General features: G+C 45.3%; 1 protein-coding gene across 1 annotated transcript in view; it reads right to left on the reverse strand.

Annotated features, from left to right (window-relative positions):
* Positions 1-11,699: 11,699 nt before the first annotated feature.
* Positions 11,700-26,042, reverse strand: part of LOC142007098 (ovostatin-like) — an 84,492-nt gene continuing 70,149 nt past the window's right edge. The window contains exons 31-36 of the mRNA XM_074983633.1: positions 18,409-18,533; positions 17,941-18,031; positions 17,296-17,364; positions 13,524-13,626; positions 12,736-12,810; positions 11,700-11,902 (exon numbers count right to left, since the gene is read on the reverse strand). Of these exons, the coding sequence (XP_074839734.1) occupies positions 12,749-12,810; positions 13,524-13,626; positions 17,296-17,364; positions 17,941-18,031; positions 18,409-18,533 (450 nt within the window). The 3' untranslated portion in view covers positions 11,700-11,902; positions 12,736-12,748. The remainder of the gene's footprint in view (positions 11,903-12,735; positions 12,811-13,523; positions 13,627-17,295; positions 17,365-17,940; positions 18,032-18,408; positions 18,534-26,042) is intronic.

Here is a 26,042-nt window from a genome sequence, read left to right on the forward strand (position 1 = left end):
TAGTAAACTTCGAAATGGCCATTTGCATGGCCATTTCAAAGTTTTGGGCTAGTGTAGACATAGTCTGACAGCCAAGACTCGTGGCTATAAACAAACTTTAAGGGACCATGGGAAACTTGGCCACAGTCATAATAAGTGGTCATCCCCACATTACTGATGTTGCTGGATGAGAGAGCTCTGGATTAGAGGTTCAACCTGTACTCCTACAACTCTTCTTGTCTCACCCCCTGCCATATACATGCATGAAAATGAATATATGAAAGACAAGGGTTTGCGCTAACCAGAAGCTGGCTGGATGACTTCTCTACTGTGCATCATTAAGTATGTCAAGCCAGTTGATTATTAGTTTGTGAGCTTGTGAAGCTCAGTTACTCTGTTAAATGTTTCATGAATTCTGGCATTCTGGGAGGTGCAGAGTAACTCAGCTCTCTGGGTTTCTATACTGAACCTGGGGGCAAATCTCTGAGCCTGGACTAACAGTGGGGTTCATGGTTATAGTCTAAAAATAGTTGTTTAAGTGTTGCAGTTCAGGCTGTCAAGCACCCAGGCTTGACAGCCTGAGTTGTGAGGGCTATCTAGTGACTCTTATTGGGGCTGCGTCTACACTACAAAAATAACTTTGAAGTAACAGACTTCGAAGGTGAATGTCTACACACGCCCTACTTTGAAGTTAAACTTCAAAGTAGGACACTGCTCAATACCCAGGAATGGAGTAAGGACTTCAAAGTTGGGCTGCTTACTTCAGAGTTAACTTTGAAGTAAGGGAAAACATGTGTAGACTCTCTACAGTGTAATCTGAAGTAGTACCTAACTTCGAAGTTAATTTTGAAGTTAATTCCTGGTGTGGATGTACCCTTAGGCTATGTCTGCACTTACATTCCTCTTTCGAAAGAGGCATGCAAATGAGGGAAATTGAAATGCAAATGACATGCAGATTTACATATATGTAGCCTCATTTGCATATTCTTCTTTCGAAACTGCTTCTTTTGAAAGAAAATTAGTGTAGACACAGCTCTTTCAAAAGTAAACCCCATCTTTGAAAGACCCCATAATCATAAAAAAGGGAAGAAGGATTCTTTTGAAGAGGGGTTTATTTTCAAAAGAGCCACATCTATGCTGCTTTTCTTCTTCCAAAAGAAGAATAGGCAAATGAAGTGCCAGATATGTAAATCTGCACCTCATTTGCATTTTTGATTTCCCTCGTTTGCATGCCTCTTTTGAAAGAGGAATGCAAGTGTAAATGCAGCCTTAAAGTATGGCTACACAGCAGTTATTTTGAAATAGCAGCCATCAACAGAGTGCCTTATTTCAAAATAGGTAAACAGGGGCTGTGTAGATAGGGAATAGAGCTGATTTCAAAATAAGCCACAGGCGTAGTTCATCCAATGGCTCTAGTTTGAAATAGATTCTATGGCCGTGGCTACGCTAGCCCCTACCTTTCGAAAGGGGGGATGCTAATGAGCTACCTTGGCAGATACTAAAGAGGCGCTGCCATGAATATGCAGCGTCTCATTAGCTATAATGGCAGCCGCACGCTTTTCAAAAGTGCCGCTCTTGAAATGCATGTTGCTCATGTAGACAGGGGCCTTTTGTAAGGACCACTGGACTTCAAAAGCCCTTTCTACATTTAGTGTAGCCACGGCCTGTTGTGTGTAGGCACTCTATTTCAAAATAGCTGAGTGCTATTTGGAAATGCATTGGTGTGTAGTTGTGCTATTTTGAAATAAACTATTCCAGAATACCTCTTCTGGAATAGCTTATTCAAGAATAATGTTGCTGTGTAGACATAGCCTTAGTGTGCTAACCTAACCCTCACTACTGGTAGGCTGTGGACCGGGACTGGGAGACTCACTGCAGGATGTTTCTTTTCTGCTTAGATTATACTTCTTAAATCTTCCCAGTTGGTGGTGCTGATATGCTGTCAAAAGGCTCTGGGAAGGAAGCCACATTACAATGAGCTTATTCTGGAAGCTGAGTGAAGTGTCCTTCACTGGGGAGTTGGTGTGTCAGCTTTATGCAGTGAAACGAGTTGCTCAGCCTGTTGTCTCTTCCCTGCTTCATTACCTGTGCTCTATGTCACAGGGACCACTGAGAGACTTGTGCAATACATTTGATGGTAACTGGTGTCTTCTGCAATGTTAGATGTGTATAGCAGACCACATTGTTTGAGCCCCTGTATGACTTTGGGAAATCGGAGAGGGAACAGGAGAGACATCACTGTGTCATTACATTCTGATCACCTTTTGAAGGTTCTGTCGTAAACTGTCAGAACTGCAAAACTGCAGCTTTCAGGGGGAATGCCTGGAACTGATCAATTATGAAACAACTGAATTCAAAACTAAATCAGGGGTTTGAGCCTTGGCCTGCTAAACCCACGGTTGCGAGCTTAATCTTTGAGAGGGCCATTTAGGGATCTGGGGCAAATAGATCAAAAAAAAAAAAGTGGAGGGATGGTGCTTGGTCCTACCAAGAGGGCCTAGGGCTCAAATCAATGACCTTCCAAGGTCCCTTCCAGTTCTATGAGGTATGTAAACCATGTGGCTGAGGGAAGAACTCAAGCCATCGATACCTTGATACCCTTTCATAATGATCAGCACATTCTTCTTTGCTGATGCGACAGTCTGATTTAACCAGCCCCACTTCCTCTGAGTCAGCTCCAATTGTGGTAAATGCCCTACAGCTTTGCTGTGTGTGAAACTTCTCCTTTGTTTGTACAATGTTAGTATGAAACCCCTTGAAGTGGTAGGTCTGTAGCACAAAGATAACCTTCTTGATGCTTCAATTAATTATTGATACAAACACTTTTCTGGAGTGGACGGAGGGCCAATGGAGTTGGCTGGGAGGTGGTGTATGGCCACAAGCTGATTTTAAACGTGTCTCAAAAACAGCTTGAAAAAAAAGAAGTGGTTAATCAAACCTGTTCGTGAGAAATGGTGGATGCTTGGGTTTCTGGAATGGCAACCCCCCCTTACCATCCCCTTAGGTACCACCAGAGATGAGCAGCATCACCAACTTAAGTATCCCAGAGAAACTGGCCAATCATTTTCAGAATTTTGGTGTCTTGAATTTCAGCACCTAAATCCGTATTTAAGCCACTAACTAATTAAATTGACCTTATTTCAAGAGGTGCTGAGAACTCTAACTCCTAGTGAAATCAACAGAAGTTATGCATGCTCAGCTCCTCTTAAAATCAGGCCTTATTTAGATGTCTAATTTAAGGCATCAGAATGTAACCACAACATTTTTCATGCCTTTACAGGGTCCATCTGTTAAAATATGTTCTGGCCAAAGGAGTTGCTGCTTCTTAGAGCTGGTTGAAAAATTGATTTTCACTTTGGTGGTCCAAGTGAAAACAAAAAAAAAAGTTCTATCTAGTTAGGTAAAAGGGTTTGTTGCACCCACAGTAAGGGGATTGTTTCATTTGGGGGAATTTTTTTTACCCTTTGCAGTTGTATAGTGGGTGACTCCTGTGTAAAGGGAAATAAATTTCTAAACAAAACATTTTGAAAATGTCCAGAAATGACTTTTTTATTCTTTTTTTCCAATCAAAATTGTTCAGTATATTTGTCTTGAATTCACAAGCAGCTTTGCTTGGCATAAAACATCATTTTTTCAACAAATATAACCATTTGATGAAAAATGTTGCCTAGCCTTGTTGTTGATTTGCAGTGATGCAACAAAGAGCAGGATATGACCAGTCTCTGCTACTGCTTATCTATAAAGCAGTATCTCTCGTGCCATTTATCTTCAAAAGGCACTGCTCGGAATTTCTTAGCTCTTCATGATTTTGAGGGGCCTGGATAGGTTTGATTTAAAGAAAGAAAGAAAAAGCAAGCTCCTCTTATGGAGGAGAGAGAAAATATTTTTAGAGTAGTAGGAAATATTTGAATTTGTGGCTGTTTGAAGGGAAGTTGTGAGAGGAAAGTTTATTACTTGCTTAGGGACACAATGGCTATGTCTATACTAGCCCACTCCTTTTGGAAGGGGCATGGTAATGAGGGATTTTTGGCAGATGCTAATGAGATGCTTCCATGAATATGTAGTGTCTCATTTACATAAAGGTGGCCACATGCAATTCAAAAGTGCCGCTTTTGGAACGCACGCCACATGTGTAGACAGGGACCTTTTGAAAGGACCCCCCTGATTTCGAAAGCCCCTTCTTCTCATTTGGTTTTGGGAAGGAGGGGCTTTTGAAATCAGGGTGTCCTTTCAAAAGCCCCCTGTTTACACAGGTGGACAGCATTTTGAAAGCAGCACTTTTGAATCACATGCAGCTGCCATTACGCTAACGAGGCACTGTATATTCATAGCAGCACCTCATTTGTATCTGCTGTAATCTCTCATTACCATGCCCCATCCGAAAAGAGAAGGCTAGTGTAGACACAGCCTACGTTACTTGCTAATGGAAATTAGTAGCTTCCTATTTGCCTGTTTGATAATTTCAGAGACTAAAGACAAGTTAATCATACATGAAATAAAAATAGTTTTACAACCTGAGCTTTGATCATCGGCAAACACAAAAGAAGGGGAGAGTCAATGGGAATGATGTCATAAAAGGATGACATATCCCCTCTAGCTAAGGTAGCCAATGCGGCAGCTTCCCATTGGTTCTCAGGCAACCAATAAGAAGGTAAATTTGTGGGCTCAGACCAAATTAGTACACAACTTTGATGATTTCAAGAGGTGGCTTAGCCAAGCCACGCTTTGTCAGTGTAATCATAATCAGGCCAGGAAGAAATCAAAGAAACGACATAAAAGAAAGAAAACCAAGTAAACAGAGCCAGGAGCAGAAGGAAAGACAACCAGGCAAATCAAGCAAAGAAAGACACAGGCTGGTGGAGCCAAGAAAGGAAACATCCATAGAGGCCAACTCCTGAGTAAAGAATCAGGTAAACCAAACAGAACAAACAAAAGAAACTAAAAAAAGTCAAGCCAAGGGTTGCTGGAACAGCAGAGGTGAGCGACATGTCTCAGACAGAGTCTGAGGCCGAATCCGAGCACTCTGGTGAGACTTCAAACCCCAAGGTGGCTAAAGCCAAAGTCACCTGTTCTTCCCGGGCTGGGCTGCTGTTCTCTGTCAGTCGCATAGACAGGCTACTCCGCAGAGGGCACTTTGCAGACCGTGTTGGAGCTGGAGCTCCAGTCTATATGGCTGCGGTGCTTCAATACCTGACCCACGAGATTATGGATATTGCTGGGGAAGTGGCTGCAACGCAGCAAGAAGCATTGGATTTCCCCACGGCACTTGCAGCTGGCCTTCCACAGCGATTCGGAGCTCAAGAAACTGCTGGGAGGCGTCACCATCTCCCGGGGGGGGGCCCTGCCCTTAAATCAGCCTGCGGCTTTACCTTCCAAGAAGAGGAATGGCAGGAGAGCCACCAAGACAAGAGTCGCCCCTGCCTCTGTGCCCGTTAAGTGAGAACAGAACAAAAGGGAGACTGCTGCCCCAGATTTGGGTGAAATGACAAAAACTTGACCGCAAGGCTCTCTTCAAATGCCCCAGTATGGTCTAATAAAAGCAGTTACAATGCCCAATGTTGGTTTTGTGAATTTATTTCCTTTGTTATATTACTAACATTATAAGGAAAAATTCAGTTAATTAGGAAGTGACACAAAGACGGATACAAAACCCAAAAAGTATAGAACTCAGTCATTTTGTTATAATACATATACACATACGAATTTACATAATATTCCACTGGGAAATGCTTCCTGTAGAAGTGTGTTTGTGTAGACATCTGGGAAAGCTGGGCTTGTTCTTTCTGTCAGTGAATTGGCTTTGGATTTACTGCAGGATTGTCAGAAGACAATACATTTGTCTTAGGACCGCTAAATCTACCACAAAAACCAAGCAGTCCTGTAACACCTTAAAGACTAAAAAATTAATGAGCTTTTGTAGGAAGGACCCACTTCTTCAGATTTTCAGATTTGGAATAACTATTCAGATAATAGCAAAGTAATAGTAAAATGTTTTATAAGTACATCAGGAGCATGAAGCCTGCTAAACAACCAGTGGGGCACAGGACTACCAAGATGCTAAAGGAACAGTCAAAGACAATAAGTTCATTGCAGAAAAACTAAATAAATTGTTTGCTTCAGTCTTCATGGCTGAGGCTGTTAGGGGGATTCCCAAGCCTGAGCCATTCTTTTTAGGTGACTGATCCGAGGAACTGTTCCAGACTGAGGTGTCATTAGAAGAGGTGTTGGAACAAATTGATAAACTTAACAGTAACGAGTCACTGTGACCAGAAGACATTCATTCACCCAAGAGTTCTGAAAGAACTCAAATGTGAAATTAAGGAAATATTACCTGTGGTTTGTAATCTGTCCTTTAAATCAACTTCTTTACCCATGACTGTAAGATAATTAATGGGACACCAATATTTTAAAATGGCTCTAGAGGTGATCCTGGCAATTACAGACCAGCAAATGTAACACCAGTATTGGGCAAATTAGTTGAAACTATAGTAAAGAATAGAATTGCCGTACACATAGATAAACATAATTTGTTGGGAAAAAGTCATCATAGTTTCTGTAAAGGAAAATCATGCATTACTAATCTACCATAGTTTTTTGAGGTGGGTCAACAAGTATATGGATATAGTGTACTTAGATTTCCAGAAAGCCTTTGACAGAGTCCCTCACCAAAGGCTTTTAAGTATAAGTTGTCAAGGGATGAGAGGGACGGTCCTCTCATGGACTGAAAAGTAGTTAAAAGATAGGAAACAAAGAAAAAGAATAAATGGTCAGATTTCAGAAAGGGGAGCAGTGACTAGTGACGTTCCCCAGTGATCCTTACTGTGATCAATCCCATTCAAACTATTTATAAATGATCTGGAGAAAGGGGTAGGTAAACTGTGAGGTGGCAAAATTTGCTGATGACACTAAGCTACTAAAGACAGTTAAGAACAAAGCAGACTGTGAAGGGCTTCAATAGGATCTCACAAAACTAGGTGACTGAGCAACAAAATGGCAAATGAATTTTAATGTCGATAAACGCAAAGTAAGCACATTGGAAAAAAATCATTCTAACTATACATGCAAAATGATGGGGACTAATTTAGCCACAACCACTCAAGAGAGAGATCTTGGAGTCATTGTGGATAGTTCTTTGAAAACATCTACCCAATGTGCAACAGCAGTCAGAAGAGCAAACAGAATGTTAAAAATCATTTAAAAAGGGATAGAAAATAAGAAAGAGAATAATTTATTGCCTCTATGTAAATTCATGGCATACTGCTTTTTGACAGGGTCCCCTCGTCCCCCTGCTACCCACCAAAAAAATCTTGGTGTTGGAAAAATTTCAGAAACAGGCGACAAAAATTATTAGGGGTTTGGAACAGATGCCATGTGAGGAGAGATTAAAAAGTCTGGGACTTGTCATCTTAGAAAAGAGGAAACTAAGCAGGGAGGGTATGATAGCAGTCTATAAAATCATGACAGATTGGGAAAAGTGAATAAGGAAAAGTTATTTACTTGTTCCCATAACATAAGTGGGGGTGGTCATCAAATGAAACTAATAGGTAGCAGGTATGAAGCAAAAAAAGAGCATTTTTATTCACATAGGGTGCAGTCAGCCCCTGGCATGCCTTGCTAGAGGATGCTGTGAAGACTTTACTGATGTTTAAAAAGAACTAGATAAACTTGTGGGCTACATCTACACTAGAGAGTTCCATAAACAAAACTCACCCCACATCTACCCACAAAGTCTGGGTCTACACTTGCCCCCAACTTCAAAGGGGGCTTGTTAGTCAGGGTGACAAGAAATTACTAATGAAGTGCTGCGGTGAATATGCAGCACTTCATTAGGCTAATTCTCCCCCACAACAACTTCGAAGTAGCATGGGCTCTTCGAAGTTCCTGCGGCTACAAGCATGCCAGCACTTCGATGTCTGCTGTTTTGAAGTTGTCACAGGGGGACAATTAGCCTAATGAAGTGCTGCATATTTACTGCAGCCCTTCATGACTAATCTCCCATCACCCTGATTAACATGCCCACTTCAAAGTTGGAGGCAAATGTAGACCCAGTCAAAATGTGTAGGTGTGATCTGTTGTCAGAAGTTTTGTTGGAGCATCTCTTCTGATGGTAACTTCTGTAGACAGATGCTTCTAGTGTAGATGTAGTCATAGAAATTAGGTCTATTAATACTTATTAGCTAAGATGGGTAGGAATGCTGTCCCTAGCCTCTGTTTGCCATGTTCGAAGCTGGAAATGGATGACAGGAATCACCCAATGTTTATCTGTTCTGTTTGTTCTCTTTGAAGCTTCTAGCACTAGACATTGTCTGAAGTCAGGATACTGGACTAGATGGACCTTTGGTCTGACCCTCTGTGGATAGTCTTATGCTCTCACCCAATTTTGCAGGGAAAGCTCATCCCAGGTCGTCACAACCCTCAGGGAAAGTTGGACACTGACTTGCTTTCCCTGAAGTACCACCCCCAACCCCAAGGCTAGCAAGGCCTTCTATCCTGGATCTTTCTCTGGGTCTCTGGGCAGGAAGGAAATGCCATCTATTTCACCCTAGCTCTGTGTTCTGCTGCTGGTGTCTGTCCCAGTGCCCTACAAGTATGTTACCTGCAGGTGGCCCTGCTTGGGGAGGGGTGGGGCCAGGGACACTCATCCCATCACACTAAGCTCTGCCATGGCAGGGGCCTCTCCCACATGTGGATGAAAGCCATCCCCACTAGGGCACTAGGGAATGGAGATCTGGATCCCAAGGTATAGACTGCATGGACATTCCCCATTGCTGGATTCCAGCCCTGGCACCAAGATGTGCCACCTTTGTCTGCTTCCCAGGAAGACATTTCCATCTCCATTGCTTGCCTCTCCAGAATGACAGTGATCCCCTAAGCACAGCTCAAAATAGGCCTGAAATGATGAGCATGGTGCCCCCAGTGTGACCCAGAGAGCACAGGGTTCCACCACCCCCTTTTATCTGTGGGGGAATGGGGTCAAAATAGCATGCCTGGTTGGCTAAATACCTTAAGGGCCTTAGGTCTGGAGTCCCACAAAAGGGCCATGTCAGGCCCTCAAGAGCTGCACTCGGGCAAAAGAGAGGGCATTCAGAATTTGTCCACAAGCTGCCTGTCATGGAGTGGTCTTTGCATCCTGCAGGGTTGCTGAACCCCTCTTGGCCCCACTTCCCAATATGGCAGGCTTGTGCCACGCTGACACAACACCTGTGCTCCAAATTCCCATGTCCAGTTCCCATTATAAAGTTCCAACAATGCATAGGTTTGGCCTAGCATAGGTCTCAGGGCCAATGGAATAGCAGGCACTTTCTGAGCCCTGGTTTCTGCCCCTCCCCTGCGCTTACTTCGCCCTGGCCTTTGAGCTCCTACGAACAAAGCTGGCATATGTTGGTAGCTTCCAGGCTAGTCCTAGCTGATTTCCCAACTGTTAACCATACAACATTGTCACTCATACATCCGAGCAGTACCACCCTTACTCATTACAGTAGACCCCAGAGTTATGTGAGGGTTGCGCTCTTGTGCACCCTTGCGTAACTTGAATTACACACAAGCTGGGAAGGGAAGGGAGCTGGGAACCAGACAGCAGACTGGTTCCCAGCTCCCCTGGGCTTGCGGGAGCCGAGGAAGAAGGGGAGAAGCCATGTCACAGCAGCTGTCTGCCCACCCAGCTCCCCCAGCTGGCAGGGCTGGAGAAGGGAGCTGCACCCCTTTTGATTTGCACGAAACTCACATTAACGCGAATTAAGCACAAATCGAAATCGCCCTGATCAGGGGTTTACTGTTCTAGAGTTCAGGCATTACCTTACCATGTAGATTTGTGGGAGTCTTTTTCCAGTGAAGAACCTTACACAATAGTATGCCACTTAACGCTGTTAATTAACTATCACCACAAGCAGAATGCACCCGCAGCACACACTGCTACCAAAAGACAGATGAATTTCTCTTGATGGCCCGTCAGGATCAGGTCCCTCTGGGGGAATGCGAGTTTCTGCATGGTGTCATTGGCAGGGAGGCAAGGACTGGCAGTTCTGACATCAGAACTGAGTCCCAGATAACTTTCCTTTGGTCCCCAGTTTATACAGTGAAACCTGATTCCTGCTTAGCTATACCTTAAACAATTAGTTTACTAAACTTTTACTAACCAAGCCTAACATGGTGTAAGAATTGTCTAATTCTCCTTCCCAAACTGCTTGGCTTAGCCCATCACTATCTTCCTGGCTGAAACCCAAGTGACTCAGAGGGCCTAGTGACCTAGGTCAGGACATCCCATATATTCTTGTTTGATTCCTGTTAGAATGCACCTAAGCACCTTGCTAATGTCTGAGAAGAGTGAAGGGATACCATGCGTGTCAGCAGAGCCTCTTCTCACCACAGGCTCTCCAGCCCTTCATGAAGGCAGCAATCCCCGGTGGAGCCAGCGTATCCAGGAGAGAAGCCAGCTGGGATCCTGGACAGGGATGTGTTCATACAGCACTTCAAGCAATACTACACCAGTGAATCACACAACAGCCCATTCTCCAGCCCATCCACGTCACACACACCCAACTTCACATGGACCTGCCCTTTATCTCAGAGATCAGTGTTACACTCCAGTCCCACATCGGCCTGTCCCCATCCCAGCAGCTAATGCCCAGCTCCATACAAGCCAGTACTGCTGGCAGGAGGATCAGGCAGAAGGCTGAATCATTGTTCACATCAGCAGGGAGCAGAGTAATCCTGAGCGGGTGTGTCTGCTCCATATTGCACTTTCTCCTTCACTGAGGATGGTGTCATTGGCTCCCTCCCCAGTCTCTCCTGGAACACACATCTGGTTCTTGATGGGTAGGAGGAAAACTGCCTGACCCTTGCAGCAACCCTGGTTGGCTGCTGTTCCCTTGGAGGCGTGCAAGTTTGGAAGGAATCACAGGGATTCCCCCTAGGCAAGGTTTGAATTTATGTGAGCTGGAATTTTGAGTAATTCCCAGACTGGCTCCAGCAGGGTCCAAAATTATGTCACTGGCCATGAAATCCCAGGTGTTGGCAGCTGTGCTAGGCTTGCTGCAGGGTGAAGCAGAAGCCCCTGCTGTGGATCCCAGGATGGGGCGACTGAGGTGGCAGTATCTACAGGAGGAGTAAGAGACATGTCCCCCCAGGACTGGCATAATACAGTTGCAGGGGACACGTCTTGCGTAGGATATAAGGGAGGCAGGACTGAAGCATGAAAGAAGAGAGGTGTGCCTGCATTTTTCTTTCTGACATTGTGCCAGGGCAGGAAAAGGCTCTTGTAGTGAAATGTTGCTGGAGCAGAGCCCCCTTGCTGTTGGGTGGATTCCAAGCAAAGACTCTTGCTGATAAGATCATACAGCATCCAAGCTCTGATCTTTGCACTATATGGCTCTGGTTTTCCCACTGATTTCTGCACTACGTGAACTGTAATTTTTTTTAAATAAATATTTCTTGCAGCCTTCAAACAAACCTTCCAAATCTGACACCTTACAGTGCTGTGAGCCTGTGTTTCCACAGATCACTTGAACCAGTTGTTCTGAGATGGAGCTTCTGCCTCAATAAGGCACAAAATCTTAACCTGGTGCCTACAGAAATGTCCCCATAGTTATTAATGGGATCTCTGATCACTACAGAAGAAATACCCAGCCCACTGGAGTTGTGGGGAAACCTGTCACTAGCACCAAATTATGGAGAGAAAGCAAAGCAGAGAACAGGTACACATCTGGGCCAGGGAGATTTATTGAAAAGGACTCATACATATTCAGGGTATGGGCCTGGAGAGAAGCTTCATGAGAGGAACAGAAGCATCTGGCCCAAATTCAGGCAAAAGTGACACACACTTTCCTGGACGCCTTGTGATTAGAATGGAATGAAGTGGCCCTCTCTGGGACTGAACATAGACGATGAGGGAAATACGATCACTTGTTCATTGTTCGCCACTGTCCTGAAGAAAAAAGCAAAGCAGACATGTCAGGGAGAACGAAGCAAGCACACAGCATTCACAGGTTCCAGGAGAGGGTTACTCAGTCCCTTGGTCTCTCGGTTAGGGCCAAGCCTACTTCTACTGCACACCTATACTGAGCGCAGAAGTGTTGGATTGGACCAAGGAACCCCACTGCTAGATACATCTGTAGCCGCAATGCCCCAGCCCTGAAAGTAGCAGGGAGTCAGAACGCTGCATTTCCAGGAGCTGAGTTTTGAATTCACATATCAGGTGAGATGTCTCCCAGTGATTCACCGATGCTCGTATTCCATGAATAATTCAAACTGACCCCACTTGCCTTTACAGAAAGGATTTCACTGATTCACTGGCTAGAAATGGGATTTCCCAGCTGCCTGTGAAATAGCCAGTTGGGTACCAGTGAGAAACAGGTTTTACAGGGCTGATCTCAGGGGAACAGCTAATTTAAAAAGCACTTACTTTTGGGAGATGCTTATTAAATAATCGTCAGCCATCCCCCATCAATCAGATTTTATGAGCTTGGGCTCTTCCTGGGAACTGCTGAGTGCTGCCAACTCCCATTGTTTTTGGGAACCGACAGCGCATAGCATATGGCAGGATTAGGCTTTTAAATGAAAACAACCTTGTCTCACAATTCTTTGATCAGGCTGGTGGAGACAGATAGCCCTAACCTAGGAATGCCCATCAATCTGCTTATTCCATCTCTGTGCACCGACTCAGTACATCTCCCCACCTCATCTCACCTGTGTTCTTGTACTCAGCTCTCCTCACCCCACTTCACCACATCCACCTTGTATCTGCTGGGTGTCACTTACCTTTCCCAGGCGCTCACATGATTCTAGGACCAGGATCATTGCAGTGTAAATTGTATTCTGCAACAGCATTCTCATCTGGAAGAGATGGGAACATTCCGATTGCAGTAAGAAATCACTCCATTTCTGATGTGATGCCCATCCCACACATATCCTCCTCTCCCTGCTTATGGAGTATCCCTGGTCCATAGAATCTCAGCCTAGATCTCTGAAAGCTTCCCAGTTCTCCATCACCTATTCTGTAGCAGGTTTACAATGCTCATTCAGCACCTTTGGCCTGAGCTACTGAAGTAAAAGGGTGTCTCTCCACTGGCTTCAGTAGTTTGGACTAAACTCCCACTGAGTTCCAAAGGCCCTATTAATTTCCCAGTAGTAAAGGCTGTTCATCAGCTTTAGTAAATTCAGTGACATTCTGCACCTCCTACCCTACAGCCTCAGCTCTTGGTGCATGGTCTAAACCAGGGGTGAGCAAAATGTGGGGAGAAATGTCATAAATGAGGCTGCTGGGCCTCAGGCTCATCCCTCTCATTAAAAACATTGAAATCTGTTACTGTTCTTATGTCTGTGTATTCGCATTAACATGCCACTTAATAACGTTTTTACATTCTATAGACATTTGCTTACACACGCCGCAAGGTTTTTTTTTTCTTTTTCATGTGAACATAACCAAAATTCTTGTTAGTTTGGATTACATTAGACAGGATAGTCGGGGGCTCTGCTAATTGCAGAGACAAAATTGGGTCCCAACGTAAACAGTTTTCTCACCCTTTTTCTAAACAAAGTATTCCCACCTGTTTCATAGTAATCGTAGATTAGCACTGGTGCTGGTTTGATGTCGGACACAGCAAGGTCTTGTTCAACTGAGAAAGAGAAACTGGTAATATTCTGTGAGACCTGGGAACAGGACAGAGATGGGCATTAACATTGTGTACAGAATACTGACTCTTCTGTAGTGGGTCACTCCCATGATGCACACCAGCCCTGATATCCATTATTTACCTGCCTGTTTCAGTCATTTTAGGAGCGCTCATACGGAAGGATTTTTTTTTTTTAAAGTTATTGGTTCAAATTTTCCTTTCCTGCCTGTATTTCTGGGACCCTCATGCTGCATCTACACTATGAGATAATATCGATTTTAAGGCTTTTAGCCCAATTTCACCAAGTGCCTGTCTTCACTGTAAATTCCATTAGCTCAATTTACCAAGCAATAAGCTCGTCATAATATCAATACAATAATTTTGTTGTAGTGTTCAGGTCAAATCTAAAATTCTGAATGAAGGGTAGTGAGGAAGTGCCACATCTTTAAATTGAATTCGTTAGCCTCCAGAGATGTCCCGTTTGTGCCCCACAAAGCCCCACAGTTCTCCGCTCTGCCTCTTCCATCTCCACTGTTCTCAAGTGTGCAGTAATTAAGCAACAGGAAGACTGGTTCAATTTGGCACCTGGAAGCCCGTGGCTGCAGGGTCATGCTTGTATGAGAGACTGAAAAATCTTCTTTCTGTCTTTGCTATTAGCACAGCTGTGGGGTCTGTAGTTCTGCGTCTACCTCTGCAAGCTGCCTTTTCTTCTGAGCTGCATGGTGCCAGCTGCTGCCCCCTCCCCTGACACCACAAGGCTAGGCTGTGGGTGGGGGTTGTGCTTGGATGAGAAACTTCTTTTCAGCCATTTACATTTTGTCCTGCCTCTCACACCCCCTCTCTTCCCTTCCCCCAGAGGTGCTACACAGTCTGTAACTTTCCTGAACCCAGCCGCATCACATGGCTTGACCCTGAACCAATAAAAGGACGTGCTGAACATGCTGCCGGGCAGCTTGCCTGTGCTGAGGGTCCTGGAGCCGCTTGGTGGAAGTCTCCCGCGATGGCTAAGATATTCGGGAGCTGGCAGCTATCCAGGGGCCTTGCAGCCTGCCAGGGGAAGTCTCCCTCAGCGGCTAAGATATTCATGGTCTGGCAGCTGCCCAGAAAAAGTCTCCGGTGGCTGAAATATTCAGGGGTCTTGCAGCCACCTGGTGGGGAGTCTCCCTCAATGGATAAGATATTCAGGGGCTGGCACCTACCTGGGGAAAGTCTCCAGCTACCGAGATATTCCGGCGCTGGCAGCTGTTAGGGGGAAGTCTCCCTCGGCGCCTAATATTCGGGGGCTGGCTTCAGAGCATCAAGCGCCCAGAGGCAGGGCCTGGTACCAGACTTGCCCTCCAAGGGATCCTCATTAAAGGAGTTAAAGTGTACTCAGTCCAATGTGGCAGCCGTTTCTCACCCTCCCTCTCCGTAATTAACCCCTGGTTCCCCATTACCTGTAGGCAAAGGAAGTGCCATCGAAAGCTGATAGGGCGGACATTCAGTGTAACGCCCATGTGTACTTAGATGTACATTTCTAGAATATGGATTGGCTGCAAAGGTGCAAATTATTTTTCTGAGGATCTTCTTTGCCAGTAGGTCCAAATACAGAGCCAAGACATTCCTCTGGGCCAGCTGGGCATAGGGTCAGATCCTGCCACAGGGCTTCTTGGCCTCCCAGATGTTTTAAGAAGGGCCAGAGGATGGCACCATAGAGCATTGATTACTGTGGACAGGGTGTCCCCTGGGGCACCTGGAGGCCTTTTTGGTCAGCTGAAGAAAAACTTTGTCACTGAAGTGGCTGTCCTTTGTGACCAAAGCAGCCATAATTGATGTAATGATCCATTGCATTTTCAGTGTAATGCCCGTGTCTACTTCAACATACATTTCAGGCACAAATTCTTGTTCTGAGGATCTTCTTTCCCAGGAGGTCTAAGTCCAGGTCCAGGTGGTGGGTCTTGCCTCAGAGTGTCGGATGTAGCCTTGCTGGAACACCTTCACCTTCACCCGGGCTTCCTCCAGGCTGCAGCAGAGGGTGGCCTCATTCCGCTAGGGTGGTGGCCATCTGGCGTAGGCTTGGGCTTTACAGCACTTCACATTGAAATCTTGGAGTAGCTTCTCCTCTCCCCATAGGTCCAGGAGGGACCCGTCTCTTGGTGTCCTGGGCTGGCTTCTGGGACACCTCTGGCTGATTCCTTGAGAGCCAAGGGAGTCTGGGCTTCCTCCTGGTGTGGCACGTAGAATGCTGGCTGGAAAGGAGTGGGTGCAAGGGTGTTTGCATAGCATCTTGTAGCTCTGTTGTCCGCACACATTCAGAAGTTTGTCTTGAGAGTGGCTGGCCTTTGAGACACAATTTTTGATCTGAGGATTTTCTTTGCCAGGAGGTCTAAATCCAGATCCTAGCCTTTCCCCTGGGCCTACGAAGGCTTTTGGCCCTGCTGATGTTAGGAGTCCCCTCGGTCTATGTGGCCCTTTCTCCCCACTTAATATCCAGCATGTGCTCCAGTGCTTTTGCATCCCGTTTTGAAAGCCTGTCAGTTGGGAAGCCCAAATCTTCTTTCTAACCTTTCCTACCCCTCCTCTCCCCTCACTTATAAAAAGCACATCTCTTATACAGGCAAGCCAGATGCAACCTGGAAAAAGGGACGTTTGGTCAACACGGCAAAGGAATGAGGGAAAAGAAGTGTAGGAAATGAAATGTAGGAAGATGTTGTCAGATGCCCACAGCTACTCGCGGGACATTTTTTTCCCATGCAGGGAAAATATCCAGAATGCTACGGAGCTCAGGGACCTGTGGGAGAGGTTCCTACAATACACTGCTGCAACAGTCAATTTTGGCGACTTGTGTGTGGCAGCAATAAATCAATTTTGTGGAGAGCCTGTGGGAAGATGAGGATGTTCAAAACTGAATTTATAAAACCCACCGTTAAAAAATCAATTTTAATAAAGTTGATTTTAGCTCGTAGTATAGACAGTCACAGTCACCATTAGTTCCACTACATAGGCTGCACAGGAAGCAAAAATAATGTCTAAAAATTACCTAGAGTAGCCTTTCTAAATCTACAACAGTCATGACACTGAAGTCTAATGTTTTGCAACCCCTCTAAGCATGGAAGTGAGGCTGTGCATCCCATTGAGAAGATGGAAATCTCCCACTTCCAATGGTGTAAACACTCCCACTGCTAGTTCGGCTGGACCTCTGAATCGTAAACTGAAAAAGATGCAACATTTTTTTTCTGACAGTAAAACTGCTTGTGGGACAGGGCTATATCTAACTGGCCCCAGACCTCAGGAAGGTGCATTTTGACTGGAGGGAGGATGGAAATTCTTTGTTTGGATGGTGGGAGGAAGAGGAGGAATATCAACATTTTCAGACCAGTAGTGTTCCATGTAATGAGTATCTTGTTGGTGCCAGTGGCTAGCACCAGCTCCTTCAGAGGAAAGCCCTAGCAAAGCAGTATGCCCACTGGGAAATTTGCTCTGTGGTCCCAGCTGCTGAAAGAAGGAAACGTTTTTTTGTGTGAGTGGTTTATTTTGAATAAAAGAATGAGAGACAGCTGGAACAGGTCTGGCACATTGCAATGGTTTCAGCACAGAGGGAGTGATTGGCAAAGGTGCACAATCACTTTGTCAGGTACAAAGCCCTTCCATTCCACATATGTCCATAATCTATGCAAAATTAAAACCTGCTAAGCCCAAACCAAAGAACTGATTTTACAGAACTCACACTCTCCAGATAGAAGAGGACGTGGTTTTGCTTGGTTTCTACTTGCATCACTTTCCGATCCTCACGAAGCTTTAGGCAAGGAAATGAGGAAAAATACAAATATTAATAATCACTGGAAACAAGACACCTCAGAATTTGCAGAAAATGACTGGACCAAAATACTACCTAATGTCTAACATGGGTCAGTCAAAATAAGAACTTCCCAGAGACACGAGTGCACAATGGCTTTGTCAGGAGACGCACATACATCAATAGTAGTATGGGAAATAGTTTCGAATTCCAGTTGGTTAATCTATTCCAGTGATCTTCAACCTTGTCCATGTTAGGAAATCTCCCTTGCACAGCATCTCACCCCCATTTAATCAAACTACATCTAGGAGCTCCCTCCAACATAGCAATGAAAGAAACAGGATAGTTGTGACCCCTGCACACCCTCACACCCATGTTCACGACTCCTGGAGGGCGTGACCCAGTCTGGGAATCCATAAAATCCATAAGCTAGTCCAATACTACTAGAGACATTAACATTCCTAGCACAGTGATTTTTCCACAGTAACCAGCCCCATTTTCATCGTGTCCATGCTGTAATATTCTGTAACCCCACCTACCCCCAGGTATCTTATTCATGTCACTGCCATCCCGTACCTTCTGCAGGGATGATCTGACTGGGACGAAGCCTGAGAGCATCTTGACATCAATAATGGCCATGTTGGAGATATTGCGCTGCCCAGTGTAACTGAAATGAGAGAGACTGGGTCACTCCGGACCATGAGTGTGCACGAAACATGATTACACTTTTGCTTTCAGCGCACACACAGCCTGCAAAGACCTTTTTGAATTGCATGTACTTGCTAATAATTTAACATGAAAGATGTATGGAAAGGACCAAAGGTAAATGTTCAAAAAGGGGACAAGTATGGTTAGGGTATATGGAAAGATAGGGTATCACTGAGGCTTGGGATCTGTGTCTAGCAGACAAAGACAATTAACACCCTGAAAACATTTTACACAGAGCATGTAATAGCCCTTTAATATTTGCAGTCTGATCTTTCAAATGCCATTCCTTCTTTAGCTAGCCAGCTCTTGCCATTCAGGCAACTGAAGGGAGGTTACCTGGTTGAGAGAATGATGGCAAAGTTGGCCCGGAAATTGTCTGTGCAGGAAACGTTTGCTGTTTGCACTGAGAGAGAGAACCCAGAAGCCTTCCTGGGAAGAAGGATGTTGTATCTCAGGGTTATCTGGAAAAGATGAAATATTGATATGAAAATTAGACATTTTGGTGCCATGGAACTCTTTTTTCTTCCATTAACTGGGGAAATCCTGACTGACTACACCATCTTCCAAGAGAAAAATGTAGTGAGGGGAGAAATGCTTCGGCAAACCATGGAACTGCCACTTTCTCCATCCACACTATTAGAAATCTTCTCTTCTACCCATCCAAACAATGAAAGGAATAAGCATGCCATTGAGTGGCCATCCAGAAGTGTGGGGGAAAAAAAGGTAATTCGCATTAGTGTTTTTAATCTTCAGAGGGATTAATTCAATGCCCTTGCTGTAAAAAAAAAAGAGGGGCTTGTACTCAGCTGGCACCACACCCTCTTCCCACCCAGCCAATCCTGCTGCTGGGGTTGCTGAGATGATGGTACTCAGTACCGTCAAAACCTGCACAAAAATAGTAGGTGCTGCAGGTGCTGAGGGCCATCTTCATAAATGTTCCCTCTATTTTTCCCACCTATTCCCAGAATACATATTGCTAATGTCTAACTAGAGAGTTTTTCCGACAAAACTTGTGGATCGTCCACACACAAAATATGTCCACACACAAAATGTTGGCACTTTTTTCGACATCCTTCTACCCCTCTTCCATGAGGCAGAACACCCTTCTCAACAGAATCTGTCAACAAAAATGGGGCGGGGTGGGGGAACCCTCCGTTGACAGACAGAGCTTCTGGGTCACTGGATGTCCCTGTCTGCTGTGCTTCTGGTTGGTCATTCTGTCAAGAGAGGGCCAGGCAGTCCGGCCACTCTGTAGGTAGAGTAGATTACTTTTGCCAGCTGCTTTTCTGTGTGGCCTCACTCTGTTGCCAGAAGTTTTGTCGGCAGATCTCTTCCAACAGTGACTTCTGTTGACAGAGTGCTGTAGGGTAGACACAGCCTATGTTATGTGCACTGAGGCATGGGCAGATATACACCACCAGAAGAAAAAGAAAACGAGGCACAGATTATATATATTTTTTAAATTATCATGGGTATAATTACTCCCACCAAGAGAGCTTATGCATTTTAGAACTCACTCTTCAGAGAATTAAATGTAAGTGTAAGAGAAATTAAAAATGATGACACGCACAGTCCAGTCAAAACACTAAACCAACACATTTGGAAAGAATAAAATTCCAGAGAATAAATGTGTATTGCAGGAAGTACCAAGTTGCAACAACAACTATAACACAGGTGTGTGTTGGGATGTGACCCCGTGGGAGTGTGTGACACAAGGTGGCTGAAAGAGTGGGTGTTAATGGGTGACAGAGGGGGTATGTGGGTGACAGACCTTGTACACGACTGTGCCTGACTGAGTTTGTGTGACACAGAGCAGTGGGTGAATGTGTGACACTGTGTGACACAGACCCTGTCTGCACATGTGACTCCATACGTGACACAGATGGGTTTGGGTGTGTGACACTGCCTGTGTGTGGCTGGGCAGGCAACACTGCATGTAGGTACTTTTGCCAGCGTGTGTGACACTGTGTATGTTTATGACAGTGTGTGTATGTGTGTTACAATGTGTGGGTGGGTGAGGCTTTGCAAACAAACTTGTGTCGCTTGCTTTAATTCCATGTGGATTGTGAGAGAGTGTATAGACAACGGAGTTGGCTTGAGAGGTTCCAAATGGGTCTCAAGGTATAGGAAAGTTAGGATTTTGCAGCCTTCATGTCAAAGATGGGTGCCAGACACTGAATCTACCTACTGTCCACCTGGCTTCCTGGAGCCCCAGCCCAGCTCCCTGTGGTCAGCTAAGAAGCTGCTAGCCTGCAGACTGTCTGCCTCTAGCCCCAGACCTCTGCAGCCAATGAAGAACATGACTGCGTCCCTTCTAGTCCCAGCTCAGCTCCCTCCGCCCTGAAAAATGGCTAACCTGCCTGCATTCAAAGTGGGGCTCAGAACCACAGCCATGGCATGCTGCAAAAACAGCTGAAACAGCTTCCAGTCCAACAGATGATATGGGGCTTCTCACCAAAGCACTGATGGGCCAGAAGGGGAAAGCTGATTGGCTGTAGCACCTGGAAACAGCCAATGAAGCCACACGTGTAGTATCTGATTGGCTGCCAACAGCTGGATTAGTGAGATGGGAAGAGCTGATTGGCTGCAGCACCTGTAAACAGCTGACAAAGCTGCTCATGCAGAAGAGGATACCTTATCCTGTCTGAGTGGGTCCTTCCTTGGAGCAGCTGCAGTTGGGAGCAAGGTATGCGGGAGGAGCACCTGACAACATGCTCCCAGCTGTGCATGCTCTGCTGAGCATCTGGGTGGCATGTAGGCATGGCTGCACATGTGTGCAGCTCACAGCGAGGACAGCTTGTCACCAGTGCATCTGCATCCCATACGTTCTGTGAAGCAGGGAAATGCTATTGTCATGACCATGTGAGATGTGTCTGGATCAGATTGTGAATTCCATTATACCCTATGCATTGAACACTAGTGTGGGCTTTTGCAAGGGTAGCTTGTTGTATTAAATTCCAGGCAGCTGCCCCAGATCCTTGCAGAAAGCACCATCACTGAGCATCATCTGGGGTCCCTGATTCTGCGTGATTCCATTACTGGTGTAACACCATGGAACAACAGGGACAAGCACAAGCATGACAGCAGATCTGTAGCCATCCACTTTGAGCACATGGCTCAGAGTCACTGTCTACTTAAGAGTAAGATTCTGCTCCATGGCCATTGACTGCAACATGTCAGAAGGGCTTGAAAGAGAGGGTGGGAAGGATTCTGCTCTCTCTGAATGTCTGACAAATCAGGAACTTACAAAAGGGGTAAGATCTGACACGGGATAGTGCATCTCAAGTCTTCTCTTATTTTCAAAGATCTGTAACTCTTGAATGCTTTAAGAGTAAAGCCACGATGGCTAAGAAACTTACTTTCATACTACCTTATCTCTGAAGAGGTTAAACTAGAAGTTGAGATACCCTCAGCCCAGCTGGAACTCTGAGGCTATGTTTACACTGTGCCCTTAACTCGAAGTAAGATATGCAATTTGTGCCATGCAATTTGCATATCCTATTTCAAGTTAATTTCAAAATAGGCTATTTCAGCATTCAATGCTGTCTACACAGCACTACATGTTGAAATATTGCTCTATTTCATAGAATCACAGAACCCTAGGGCTGGAAGGGACCTCAGGAGGTCATCTAGTCCAGCCCCCTGCTTCAGGCAGGATCCACCCCCACTAAGTCATACCAGCCAGGACCTTGTCAAGCTAGGACTTAAAAACCTTGAGGGATGGAGAATCCACCACCTCTCTAGGCAATGCATTCCAATGCTTCACCACCCTCCTGGTGAAGTAGTTTTTCCTAATATCCAACCTACACCTCTCCCTCTTTAACTTCAGACCATTACTCCTTGTTCTGCTATCTGACACCACTGGGAACAGCTTTTCACCCTCCTCTTCAGAGCTCCCCTTCAGGAAACGGCATCCCTTAATCCTCCTGCAACAAGGTGTTAAGGGAAGCCAATATAGAGTGCCTGGTATTTCAAAAAATATTTCAAAATACTGGACACATTTCATAGTTGTGTAGTAGCTATTTCCAGATACAGAGGTATCCCAAAATAGCTCTGCAGTGTACACATAAACTGCAGAAAATTGAGTAAGCAGCTGGGAGACCTGTGAGATTTCAAGATATAGCACAGCTGGGTGGCAATAGCCCACACGCCCAACAGATCTGAGCTTCTTCTGACAGTGCGGAGGAATCCCAGAACTAGAAACAGTGAGTAAACACTATCCAGATCAAATTGGCTTGGAAGCTGATGGCACCCAATGACTGGGCCCACTCACAACTTACTGATTACTATATGTGGATATTGCACCATGCTGTAATAAAGCCAGAAGAAGAAAGAAAGAGCCTCACACACGGGCCTGGTGTAAGGCCTGAATCCTGAACCAAAGTAAGCAAGAGTTACACTAGAAGTAACAGACAAATATCTGCTTTAGACTGAGGCACAGATCATTTAATCCACCTAACAAGTAGAGGAAAGAGTATCTTTGCGGTCAGGCTTGCAAACCCACTGAGGAGAGCTTTAAACTAAGTTTGTTGGGGGATGATAACATAAGCCCCGAGGTATGTGTGGAAGTGGGGTACTGGGAAGAAACACAAGGAGGAAAAAGCAAAGGAGGACCCCCTGATTCAAAGGGAGAAAGTAGGACAATCAGCAGATTATCTAAGATGTTTGTATGTGACTGCAAGAAGGCTGGGAAACAAACAGAAAGAATCAGAGACCCTGACACAGTTGAAGGAGTATGAGGTGATTGGAATAACTGAGACTTGATGGGGTGAATTGCATAACTGGAGCAGGGTCATGGAAGGGTATAAACTGTTCAGGAAGGACAGCAGGGGAGAAAAGGAGAAGGAGTTGCACTGTATGTAAGACAGCAGTATGATTGCTCAGAGCTCCAGGATATATTAGGGAGAAAAGCCCATTGAGAGTTTTTTGGTTAAGCTTAAAGGCAGAAGCAACAGGGGTGTTGTGGTTAGTGTCTGCTGTACACCACCAGATCAGATGGATGAGGTAGATGAGGATTTCTTCAGACAACTAAGAGAAGCTTCCAGATCACAGGCCCTGGTTCTCATGTGGTGACTTCAATCACCCTGACATTTGCTGGGAGACCAATACAGCAGTACACAGACAATCCAGACATTTTTTGGAAAATGATAGGGATAACTTCCTGCTACAAGTGCTGAAGGAACTGACAAGGGACCATGTGCAGCTTGACCTGCTGCTCGTTATCAGGGAGGAACTTGTAGGAGAAGTAAAAGTGGGTGGCATCCTGGGCTGCAGTGATCATGGGACGGTAGATTTCAGGATCCTGACAAAAGGAAGAAAGGTGAGTCATAAAATACTTCCCCTGGATTTCAGAGGAGCAGACTTTGATTCCCTCAGAGAATTCATGGACAGGATCCCCTGGAAAGCTAATATGAAGGGGAAAGAAGTCTAGGAGAACTGGCAGTGTTTTTAAAAAGTCATTGAAGGCACTCCTGATGCATGTAAGAAAAGCAAATATGGTAGGCAACCAGCTTGGCTTACTAGATAAATCCTTGGTGAGCTTAAACTCAAAAAGGAGGTGTATAAGAAGTGGAAACTTGGATGGATGACTAAAGAGTATAAATATATTGCTCAAGAATGCACAGGAGTAATCAGGAAGGTGAAAGCACAATTGGAATTGCAGCTAGCAAGGAATATGAAGGGTTTCTACAGGCATGTTAACTTTGTGTGTGGTCACAGAGTGTCTGTGGCTCTTACTGGATGAGGGGGGTAACCTGGTGACAGATGATGTGGAAAAAGCTAACGTACTCTATGTTTTTTTTGCCTCTGGCTTTATGGACAAGATCAGCTCCCAGACAACGGCACGAGGCAGTGCAGTATGGGAAGGAGGTGGGCAGCCTTCTGTGGGGAAAGAACAGGTTAAGAGCTATTCAGAAAACCTAGACATACAAAAATCGATGGGTCCAGATTTAATTCACCCAAGAGAATTGGCAAATGTCACTGCAGCATCTCAGTGGTCTCAAGTTACAGAGAGGGAGGTGTAGGTTGGATATTAGAAAAAACTATTTCACCGGGATGGTGGTGGAGCACTGGAATGCATTGCCTAGAGAGGTGGTAGAATCTCCATCCCTAGAGGTTTTTAAGTCCCAGATTGACTAAATTTTGGCTCAGATGATTTAATTAGGATTGATCCTGCTTTGGGCAGGGGGCTGGACTAGATAACCTCTTGAGGTCCCTTATAGCCCTAAGATTCTATGATTCTATGAATTAAATGACTCATTCAAGGTCACACAGATAGCTTTGTCAAAGCCAGGAAATTAACCCAGATCTTCTGAGACCAGTGTATTGATCACAACGATATCCTTCCTCTCTTTGATTGTGTCAGGGGATGGCAATACGAGTTGCAAAGTTTGTTCACCATTAGTTTGAGGTTTGTATAGGAGGATCCTTTCAACATGACTATACAGGTTAAGAGTCAAGAGATGGGTCTACACTTGCCCCCAACTTCGAATGGGGCATGGTAATCAGGGCCACAGGAGATCACTAATGAAGTGCTGCTGTGAATACACAGCACTTTGTTAAGCTAATTATCCCCCGCGGCAACTTTGAAACATCAAACTTCAAAGTGCCGGCATGCATGCTACTTCAAAGTCCCTTTACTCTTCATGAATTTGATGCTTCAAAGTTGCCATGGGGGAAAATTAGACTAACAAAGTGCTGCGTATTCAGCACAGCACTTCATTAGTAATCTCCTGTGGCCCTGATTGCCATGCCCCCTTCGAAGCTGGGGACAAGGGTAGACAAGCCGAAGGTGTAGCCACTCACCATAAACATCTGTGGTTAATCTGTTGGCTGTTGCTGTTTGAAATATCAGAGATATGCACAGAGTTTTGGCCTCTCAGTGTCAGCCATTATAAACTATAGTAACTCTTTCGCTTTTTGACTTCATGATGCTTGTGTTCCTGTTCTGGCTGCGTCATATGGCAATCTTGCCACCCGCTTAATTCTCTGCTGGACAGGGAAAGATGGAAAGAAATAATGAGGCAGGCACTGGGCAACTCCAGGTGCTGAGCCCGTCGCTGTTGATGATTAGTGATGATTTAATACTGCACAGCTTAACTACAGCTTTCTCTGCAGATCATCCTTGTTGCAGCGATTGGCTCAATGTTACTGTGTGAGTCATTTGCAGAACTGGGGAAAAGGACACAGTTCTTGTGCCTTCCATTCTTGTGTTGAAGACCATAGCTGCAGTATGGACCAAATGCTGATGTTTTCTGCCAGAGACATAGGCTTCTTTAGGGATATTCATATCAAAAAGCTCAGTGAAGCATGTAAAAGCTAGGGTCAATTAAAGGAAACTGGCCCCGGGTTAAACTGCCAGAGGAGAGCAGGTGAATCCAGACTTGGCCATCTGTTGGAAATCCTGCAAAACTTTCCTCTTTGAGAAAAATCAACAATCTTTCCATCATAGCAACATTGACACTCACAGGCTACGTCTACACATGAAGCCTACATTGAAGTAGCCTATTTTGATGTGGCGTCATCGAAATAGGCTATTTTGATGAATAATGTCTACACATCCTCCAGGGCTGGCAACGTCGATGTTCAACATCGACGTTGCGCAGCAACACATCGAAATAGGCGCTGCGAGGGAACGTCTACATGCCAAAGTAGCACACATCGAAATAAGGGTGCCAGGCACAGCTGCAGACAGGGTCACAGGGCAGACTCAACAGCAAGCCGCTCCCTTAAAGGGCCCCTCCCAGACACAGTTGCACTAAACACCACAAGATCCACAGAGCTGACAACTGGTTGCAGACCCTGTGCATGCAGCATGGATCCCCAGCTGCAGCAGCAGCAGCCAGAAGCCCTGGGCTAAGGGCTGCTGCACACGGTGACCATAGAGCCCTGCAGGGGCTGGAGAGAGAGCGTCTCTAAACCCCTCAGCTGATGGCCGCCATGGCGGACCCAGCTATTTCGAAGTTGCGGGA

This window comes from Carettochelys insculpta, chromosome 1 (assembly GCF_033958435.1).
Source record: "Carettochelys insculpta isolate YL-2023 chromosome 1, ASM3395843v1, whole genome shotgun sequence".
In the NCBI taxonomy this organism is placed as follows: Eukaryota; Metazoa; Chordata; order Testudines; family Carettochelyidae; genus Carettochelys; species Carettochelys insculpta.